The sequence below is a fragment of the Athene noctua genome, chromosome 9, assembly GCF_965140245.1.
Source record: "Athene noctua chromosome 9, bAthNoc1.hap1.1, whole genome shotgun sequence".
Taxonomy (NCBI): domain Eukaryota; kingdom Metazoa; phylum Chordata; class Aves; order Strigiformes; family Strigidae; genus Athene; species Athene noctua.
In genome coordinates, this window is record NC_134045.1 from 17210611 (window position 1) to 17220868 (window position 10258).

At 41.2% G+C, this 10258-nt stretch overlaps 1 protein-coding gene across 1 annotated transcript; it reads left to right on the top strand.

Moving 5' to 3' along the window:
• Positions 1-26: 26 nt before the first annotated feature.
• Positions 27-4461, top strand: RRAD (RRAD, Ras related glycolysis inhibitor and calcium channel regulator). The gene is made up of 5 exons (XM_074913010.1): positions 27-164; positions 256-622; positions 818-891; positions 1422-1626; positions 3128-4461. Exons 2-5 carry the CDS (start codon positions 268-270, stop codon positions 3403-3405), a joined length of 912 nt encoding a protein of 303 aa, XP_074769111.1. The 5' UTR covers positions 27-164; positions 256-267; the 3' UTR covers positions 3406-4461.
• Positions 4462-10258: the final 5797 nt, after the last annotated feature.

The window sequence follows — 10258 nt, forward strand, 5'->3', positions numbered from 1 at the left end:
GGCGGCGCTGGGCGGGCGCCGCGGGGTGCGCGTCACGGCGGGGAGGACCGGGCTGCCGGAGCCATAAATAGAGGCGATGCGCGGGGTGGCGGCAGCCTCGCTGAGGGAGCGGCGGAGTACGGGCGAGCATCGGCGGGGAATCCCTCTCTGCGGAGCGCCCCGAGGTAAGCGCGGCTCGACTCGGCTCGGCTCGGCTCGGCCCGGCCGTGCTGTGGCGGCGGGTGCTGACAGCTCTGCTCTCCCCTCTGGCCGCAGCCCGGCACCCCCATGACTCTGAACCGCGGCGACAAGCTGCGCTACCTGGACAAGCGGCGCGGCAGCATGCCCTTCTCCGCGCACCAGCACCTGCACCGCCGCAGCATGCCGGTGGACGAGCGGGACCTGCGCGCCGCCCTGCCGCAGGGCGACCTGTCCGGCCTGGTGCGCTGCACCTCGTACAGCCCCGGCGAGGCGCACCGGGAGAGCTGGGCCTCCGACTCCTCCGACTCCGTCATCTCCTCGGGCAGCGACTCCGACGGCAGCCTCTACAAGGTGATCCTGCTGGGCGAGCACGGCGTCGGCAAGACCAGCCTGGCCCGCATCTTCGGCGGCGTGGAGGACTGCGCGGACGCGGAAGAAGCCGGTGAGGGCGCGGGGCACCCCCGGCAGCACCCCGGGGCACCCCCGGCGGAGCGGGGCGCACCCCCGGCCCCGGGGACCCGCGGCGCGGAGCGAACGCCGCCGGCCGCAGCTCCCCGGGCGTCCCCCTGGGGCCACCCCCTCCCAGGCTGCCGGCGGGGATGGAGAAGAGTAACAACTTCTTTTTTTTCCCCCGTAGGAAATACATACGACAGGTCAATTATAGTTGACGGAGAAGAAGCATCTCTTGTGGTGTTTGATATATGGGAGCAGGTACTTACAGATTTAAGATATTTTTTTCTTTATGGCTCGGTCAGTGGTTCACTCTAAAACACAAAGTAGAAATGGAAGAACTATGTATGCCGATTTCTCCGATCAGATCAATAGTGTTAAAAAAGTGACATTAAAAAATTAGAATTTATACTACCTTTGTTCTCTCCTGCAATTAATTTCTTGTAGCTAGGCAGGCAATTTAAAAACCTGAATAGGGCTGGAGTGCGAATCCCTTAATGCTTTGAATAAGCAGCAGCTTACATGAGCAGCCCAGGGAATTAATGTAAAATTAGAGATTCACAATCTGATCAGTGCAAACCTGATATTATTTCTGGGACAAGGTAATTTTGTTTTGTAATACAGTTTAAATAACAAAATCTTAAAAAAAAAAGGAGGCTGGCTTACATTTACTGACTCTTTATTATAAAGCTAAGAAAAATATCTGTAAGGTGCTTACAGTAATTATATCATTAATCGGTCCTGAATAGATTTTTCAGTGCAATAAATCTATTTCTTGCCTTTTGTTTTAGGATGACAGCCAATGGCTTCAGAACCACTGTATGAAAATGGGAGATGCATATATTATTGTATACTCAGTGACAGACAAAGTTAGTTTTGAAAAGGCCTCTGAGCTAAGAATCCAGCTAAGAAGAGCAAGGCAAACAGAAGACATTCCTATTATTCTTGTGGGCAATAAAACCGACCTGGTCAGGTCCCGGGAAGTCTCAGTTGATGGTAAGAGACAATATTCATTGATACAGTAATGTCTAAAGTAGTAGCAAAGGTTGTGGAAGATCATGGCCCATAGAAATGGTCTGGTTTTGATGTAAAAAATGTATGATGTGAGGCACACCAGAGAAATTAGGCCAGCTGGTTCATGCTGAGGGACTTATTACCACAGAAAACCGTGGAGATGGTGGTGGGGGAAGATTTGTGACTGCGCAGAGAAATGCTCTGAATGGCAGTACAAGAGTTAAAAATGCATCAGAGCTGAGCTTTTGTGTACTGTTTTGTGTGGGATTCATTTCTGGTATTAATTGAAAGGATTTAATTATGTTGTGTGTGCAGCAGCACTTGCCAGTCTCAAGATCTGATAGCTTGAGCTATGCTTTTGAAGGGACAGGAATGCCATGTCATAGAACCCAGGCAGCCTTTGAAAAGAGTGATCCCTAACAGTCTATAAAATCTTCTTTCTTCTGGAAGTGATTCTATCACATCTGAGTTGAGCTGGTGGGACCAGGCTTGCACAACTTAAAGGCTTTTTGTAGATGTTCTCCAGTTGTGATCAGTGAGAATTTTCTCAGCAAGTTCCAGACAGCATTTTGGTAACTAGAGCACAATAACCACTGCCAACATCACAGTATTAATTTCACTTACTTAGACATTTGGTGGTTTTGTTTTTTGGTTTGTTTCTTTTTCACTGGGAAGAATATTCTGAAATATTGGTGACTTGATGATGATGAACCATCTCTTGCTGTCTGTCTGGTTTTGCCACGTTCCCTGTGTTAAATGCCTGTCCAGGGAATTGCCTGGAGTTCATCAGGAGATTATAACTTTTTTTCAGGCTGGTGGTGGTGCATGGTTGACCTGTCTTAGTCATGACATCAGTACTTTGCTCAGGTTTACAACTTTGCCATTATTTACCACAAGTTGAACACTGCAGCAGTGTTCCAGAGTTACATGCCTATGTCTGCAACATTGAACATCCTGCATTTTCAATGCAGTCCTAGTCAAATCCAGTGGTGTACACCTTCGTGACCTCTAGTGATCTATTCAATGGCTTGACCTTGTGGACTCTTATCAGCTTCATTTGTAGATAGCATGGAAGACTCTCACTTGTTACAGCAAGGCAGACGTGCATAATTGCTCAACTCCCAGAAGAAATAAAAACCACTGCTTTTTGTACCTCACACTGTTTCCTGTCAAACAGCAAGCATGTATCCAAGTGCCTCTCCTATATCAGCTTTAGCTCTTAAACAATACTGAGATGGTCTGCCTAGAGGACCGTTGTTGCCTTATATTCAGTACCATTGGTCAAATGAGATTTCTGACCATACCACACCAAAACCAAGGAGAGTAAGGGGGCAAAACCACAAGTGCAAGTCTGGACTTTCTTACCATGGTAGTAAAGCTCTTGTGGCACTGAAGGCCCTTTTCTTTTTTTTTTCCCTGTCAGTATGTATGAAGAGAAAATGTTCGTCTCCACTCATCTTCTTTCTTTTCTTTTTCCATCCAGAGGGACGGGCCTGTGCCGTTGTGTTTGACTGCAAATTCATCGAGACCTCAGCTGCTCTTCACCATAACGTCAAGGACCTGTTTGAAGGTATTGTTCGGCAAATTAGACTTCGTAAAGACAGTAAAGAAGACAATGCTAGGAGAATGGCCAACACAAAAAGAAGAGAAAGCATAGGCAAAAAGGCAAAGCGATTCCTTGGGAGAATTGTGGCAAAGAACAATAAGAAGATGGCTTTCAAAGCAAAATCAAAGTCGTGCCATGACTTATCTGTGCTTTAGAAGCTTTCAGCAAGGCCAGATGTTGCACGTGGGTGGTGAACAAGCATTTGACTGTTATAGAAGTGTATAGATGATCCTCATGGTGATAACAAGAATGACTTATTAATTGAGACTCTCGTTAATGCCTTAAGGTGCGCAAGCAAGTCCGGAAGTTAAACTACAATGTCTGCTTCATTGATAAATGGTTTAAGTTTCAATGTGTGCAAGTAAATGAACTAACTTTAAATAAGGGGCTTGACATGCCCACATTTTCACTGTGTACATATGTTATATATCCTCTTGTCCTGTGGATACCAGAGATGCAAAGATAAGAAAGGATGATGATAAGTATCACCATAGACTTGTCTCGTTTGCAGAGCAAAACTTAACTTGTACGCAGGCTCGTACACTCTTTTTAGTATAAAGCAAACAATGATAAATCTTTTTAAACTTAAATGTGGGAGGGGGGAGTAGAACCACACTAGCGTGGGAGAAAACAAATTATATATATATATATAGTTAAATACAGAACAGATATCATTTTATGAAGTTAATTTGCACTTCCATTAACCGTTATTCAATTAATTTGTTACTTGTTTACATGCAGATTTTATAATAAAGTATTATTTCCTGTTATAATAAACTGTGCTTTTCTCATAGTATGGATAAAGAATGAGAGAGCAGTATTTTTATACTGATCTTTTTTCACTGTACGAAATGTTATACACAGACTATGCAGATTACATGTGATAAAGTTCTGGAACAAGATAAATTGGGTATATCCTGTGTCCTCTTCTTTAACAGACAGTTTCTTTACGAAGTAAACCCTGCATTTATAAACACTCTACTTCAGCAGCTCATACTGGAAAGGGGGTGCCTTGACCCTTCATATTATTGTTCAACCTGGTTGTCATCAGCTCTGTCAGACACAGGCCTCTATATAATGCCTTTAGTTAGACAGATGTCTTGTGTCTGTACTGATAAACTGAAGTTTGCAATGCTCTACTTCTTAAATCCTCTCCTGGCTTGAAGGTCTTGTGTTACAGCCAATAAATAAATGCGGGGGTTTGATTTTTATTTTGTTTTGGTGTTTCTCTTTTCTGGGAGCAGTATCATTTTCTAATCTACTCACAAGCCTGTAGTTACCTTCCAGGGGTTTCAGGAAACTCAAAGCTGGCTGACAAGGCTGTTTGAAAGAATTGTAGGCTTCAGTTGTGATGTATGGTGGGCTTCAGTGCTGTTAAAGTTTTCACATTCATTTTAGTGTGTTTATAATTAATGTGTTTCCATGGTTTTTCCCTATTTGCTATTCATGAAGTTAGAAAGCAATCATGTTTCAGTGAAAAACCTGGACTTGCTGCATTTGCTTTATAAATTCCTCTTCATAGGATACATTCTCTTTAAATTAATCCATAAACTCACTTCTCAAAAACAGTAAAGCATACACTCTTCTCTCCCTTTCTACTATCCCTGCCAGCATCCAGTTCTTTAGAGAGATTGTTCCAGCTGCCTGGGAGCTCTGTCCATGATTTTATAGGAGCTGACCTTTTCCATACAGCAGGCAAATTGCACCAGCTCTTACACCTTACACTGAGCTTGAACAAACAGCTCTCCACTGGGTTAGCCCAGTGCTTGGGCATTTATCAGGGAACACTTAGTACTGGGGGAAATCACATCTGATTTGTGTAGGTAGTTCTCTGTAGAATTAGCATCTCCTGATGTGCTGGTGGTGGACCTAACTGGTTAGATGCACAGCTTAGTGTATGTTGCTGGTAACAGGTCACGTTTCTTATGAAGTGATATGTTTGCTTTGTGTCCTGAGTGAAGTCTAAAGTGAATAATTCTGTCCTGCTGCCAAAACTCACATTTATCTGATGATACGTTTTAATTGGATTTGGCTTTTTTTCACGAGCCTGGCAAACTATTATCACTAGAATGTCTAACTACTGTCAGAGTATGGCACCAGGCATCTACTTACATAGAAGCTTTTAACTGTCAACACCAAAGCAATTGCTCTAGTCCTGAAAACTCTACAACAAGAGTGTCCAAATTCATGCACATAAATTTGGCACATGCTAAAGTTACTGACAAAACTACATGGTGTTCCTGTGCGTTTGCAAAGCTGCTGTGTTTTGGTTGCTCTGTGCTTCCAGAATGACCAGGAGAGGACTGACATGTTTGCCTGATTTGTAGGATTTAGTTATGCCCACAATAAATACAAGGAACAGGATGCAAACCCAGACTTTAAGATATGGCATTTCACTAAGTGCAAAATGTTACAAAGATGCGTCACTCTTCTTGCTGCAAGGTAACTGCAACTGCAAAGTGTCTTCAAGGTCATGGTTAACAGCTGTGCTTTTTGCACACTCTGACCTACAAATCAGATGTTTTAACTGTGTTCGTGAATTCAAAGGTTAGATTTGGACCACTCTTAAACCTAAAATATTTCTGAAGTGCTCTAGTGTATTGCTAGAGGTTCATTTAAACTGTGGAAAATAATTTGTGTTTTGAAAGTATCAGTGTCATACAGGACACTGTGAGACAATAAACTGTGAATCACTCTAAAGAAACTTGGTCTAATCTATAATGTATTCTATCGGTTAATATTGTACAATAAAATACTTATTCAAATCCTCATTATACTAATTTTTTCATCCATGTGTTTGTACAGGGATTAGCATAATTCAGCCATGGCTCACGAAAAGGGGGAGGGTTTGTTGTTACTGCAGCTCTGACAATAACCTGCTCTAGAAAAAGATCATATTCTATGCTATAGAAGTGTTACCATTAATACTATTTTGCAGAGATTTTGTAGTTCCCTGAAGATTTTCTACATAGAAAAAAAAAAAAAAATTAATTTCTTGGATATCACTTAGTGGAATTCCCAAGCAGACTTTTTGGAAGTACATGTGCAACACTTTCTAGAAGTCAGAAACAGGCACCTAACTGAGAAATGCCTCTCAAAATCAACCTTCTTCAAAAGGTTATTTGTATCCTCATGCATCTGAAAGTCATCTATAGTTTTTTGTAATTTGAGATGTTTTATTGGTATGGATACTTAGATTCTTGTCATTAATGGGGTGAATCTATGTCATGTGAAAAATAGTGAGTCCCAGACAGCAGTATTTTTTTTAATTGTTATCAGAGTAGAACAGAGTGTAAGGGGTAACAGTGGTGTGAGTTTTCTTATTTTTTGCCAATGCACATCAGTTTTAATCTGGAGGGACATTTCATGCAGCCATTTAATCTTTACTGCCTTCACTGCTGCTGCCAGCTGAAGTTCCTATTACTGCTAATTGTGGTGGTGGATTTTGTGTTGGCACAAATCCATTTGGAACAGCTAGTTATTAACAACTACAGTGGAAGGACATTGCCTTTTATATGTGACACATATGTTAGGTAAATAAATTAAAGCCTCCTCTGTTTGCTATTGCTAAACTAGCTCCTGTAAATTCTTCACCATATGAAAAATGTGAAGAAAATCATTCCTCCATCTGCCAAAACCACAAAGCATAAAGTCATGTCGCATAAATATAGACAAAATGTTAACTGCTGGGGGAAGACTTAGCGTCACCAAAAATGTAGTTTTACTCAGATGTGTTTTCTCAAAATAGGACTAGAAAAAACAGGGCATGATTTACATAGTAACATTGCATAAATCACTGTTCTTTACTGAAAAGGAACGCATAGTGAGTTGACAGTGATTAAGAATCCAGTGTATGATCAAAGATTGCTAAGACAATCTTAGTCTAAAAAAAGTTGGCTAATATTTTCTTATGTTGTGCTGAAATTTTCTTTGATATTCTTAATTTTATTCAGAGACAATGTACAGGTTTAATTGCATGTACATCACAAGAGACCTCACTGAATCTGCAGTCGCAGTCAAAGGTGATCTCTGCATTCCAGGAGCACTGTTTAATTTATAATTTACCACATGATCTCAAGCATTGTAACAGACAATTTGAATCCTTCTTTGCATAAAGAAACACCTGAACTCCAGTACTACTGAATTAATTTCTAAAAATTGAAATAGTAAATTTCAACTGTCCTTGAGCTCTATGACATGGAACAGAGAAGTAAAAGGTAAAAAGAGAGAACAAATGCCCATTTCTTATTTGCAAATAAGATTTCTCTAACCCACTGTTCAGAATCCAAGGGGGAACAACATTGTTTAAATTAAGAATTCACTAAGGATTCCAGCACTAGAAGGTAGGAAGCAGGCTAAGAAATGTACTTCAATCTTCAGCAACAAAATAGCATTAATTATGTACCACAAAAATGTTCTGACCACTGGGTAAAACGGGCAGTGCATGTTCTGAAGACTCTTCTCTTGTTTGTTCTCTTCTTTTTCTCTCTCTCTTTTATTTTTTTTTTCCTATTTATAAATGTTCTGTCTGAATGAATCATTGGGAACTAATTAGGAACCTACAGATTTTTTTTCTAATACTTCCCCTATTTATCACAGGAGCTGAAGAAAATATTAATCTGAACTAAAATTTAGCAGATTCAGAAACTGAGATAACTAGAATAAATTTGAAAATATTAATTTTCTTGCCCTCTTGAAAAAGCATCTGTAAGGTCTGAAACAGGGGCTGGAGAAAGGACAGGATTTGGAGAACAAGTGCTCCTGCTCAGAACAGTCTAGTCAGACCCATAAAAATCTCCCCAGCTTGTTTCTGGCAGTAAGTCCCACTTTCATCAGCGTCATTATACTAGCAAAAATAATTACACTACTCTTAGACTTGCAGTTGTGACCCTTACTTTGGGAATTACAATCTTCAGTTCAGTAGATGCTTTGGCAGAAGAACAGTAATTTTTGTCACGTCTAAATTGGATTATTGTAAACATTATGCTTAACAAAGAGCTTTCAGGAGCTCCAGGTAGGAGGTAATATAGCCATGTTAATTAAGCTGGCCAGGTCAAAATAAACACATAACTTCTGTGTTCAGGCCTGTGTTCCCATACTTTTTAGGTGAAGTGATGATCCAGAAAAGCTGTAAATAACATTAGACACAACTAATGTTGAAAAATCTTCACTTTGTTGCATGTTTCTTGGACAGCTACAAAGCTTGTTAAACTCACTATAAAGTCAGCAGCATTGCTTGATTTTGGACTGCTCCACAAGACCAATCTTTGCATTTCTAATAGCATGTATTCAGGTATCTTACTACAGGTATTCAGGCCGCAACAGTTTAGTGCATTTGACACTGCAATGGTAACTGCAAGAGATCACGCCTTATTTATTACTCTTGCAGATCAAGGATGCAAAAAGCATAAAGCAACAGAAATACATCTTAACTGAACTAGAACATATGGTGAATTTTAAAGCCGTGCCAACTTGCATCAGCTCCACTCTATTACAGGCCTGCCATTGGAATTTATTAAGGAGTGTTCTCCAACCTTCTTCCAATGAAAAGAATAATGTAACTCTCTTTGGGTATCAGCCAGGTGCTGAACAACTTTCTCACAGATATTTCAGCTATCAGTATCTCAGCTGTAGGGCTTCTTTGTCACACGTTTTTCATGTCAACTTCAATTTTATCGTTCCAACCTCCATTGTTACACATTGTCACCCTTGCAGCAGTGGCTCAACAGTACTGTGGGAACGGGAAAGTGGTACTCCTCTGCTGTTGCATGACTTACTGAAAAACATTAGCTGTCAACAGCTGTAACATGAGCCTGGTCCCCCAGCCCATTGCTTACATAATATAGTCTAGATAAAAATGTCAGATTTTGCTGCACATAAGTCCCTGATTAAGACAGGCTGAGAGAGTTGGGGGTGTTCAGCCTGGAGAAGAGAAGGCTCCGGGGAGACCTTAGAGCGGCCTCCCAGTACTGAAAGGGGCTGCAGGAAAGGTGGGGAGGGACTCTTGGTCAGGGGGTGTAGGGATAGGATGGGGGGTAATGGTTTTAAAATGGAAGAGGGCAGATTTAGATTAGATCTTCTAAGGAAGAAATCTTCCCTGTGAGGGCAGTGAGACACTGGCAGAGGTTTCCCAGAGCAGCTGTGGCTGCCCCCTCCCTGGCAGTGTTCAAGGCCAGGCTGGACGGGGCTTTGAGCAACCTGGGCTGGTGGAAGGTGTCCCTGCCCAGGGCAGGGAGTTGGAACTAGATGGTCTTTAAGGTCCCTCCCTACTCAAACCATTCTATGACTCTGAAATTAAATAACTCTCTCCTTGAATGTCAGGGGTACTGTTGCATTTGCAAGGCAAAAGGGAATGGAAGATATTTAGCTAATCTGCACACGGTGAAAAAAGAAAAAAATTATACAATCTGATAGTCACCTCTCATTTTCCCCCTATAATTTTAAAAATTAAAATCTTGTATTATTGGGTCTTCTGTCTTCTGACTATTCACAAAGCTCTTGGATCTCTATCCTTCCTACCCAGTCCCATACAGAAAACTCTTAGAAGTCTGACATATGAGGAAAGCAAGTTGGGTGATAGAGATAGGCCATGGAAAATTTTCCATGACTTTGAAAAACACTAATGAAAACATTTTATTCATTGAATTAACATTTCTGTGCAGGGTTTACAACTCACAGGCCACAGCACTGTGGTAGCGCATTAAATGAAAAAAGAAAAAAAACAATTGAGAAAAAACCACAGAATTCTATTAGTCTGTCAATAAGAAGCATTTTCTGTGTTTATCTTGATACTCTGCAGCAGATCTAAAGTCATTGTACTGAACTGCAAAGAAGTTGACAAAACAGAAACTACAAGACTAGGCTGTTTTCCTCTACTTTTTTGTCATTACCAATAATAAGTTTTCACTTGTGCAAGTAGAGACACTCAATTCGTATGTATGGTAAATGCAGAATGAATGCATCTATATGTAGCCATTACCTGCAGAACTCTTTTTCTTTCTTTTTTTC

Coding starts and splice junctions, on each gene's coding strand:
- RRAD (XM_074913010.1), top strand. CDS start 268: ATGACTCTGAACCGCGGCGACAAGCTGCGCTACCTGGACAAGCGGCGC. Junction 623..817: donor CGCGGACGCGGAAGAAGCCG/GTGAGGGCGCGG, acceptor TTTCCCCCGTAG/GAAATACATACGACAGGTCA. Junction 892..1,421: donor TGTTTGATATATGGGAGCAG/GTACTTACAGAT, acceptor CTTTTGTTTTAG/GATGACAGCCAATGGCTTCA.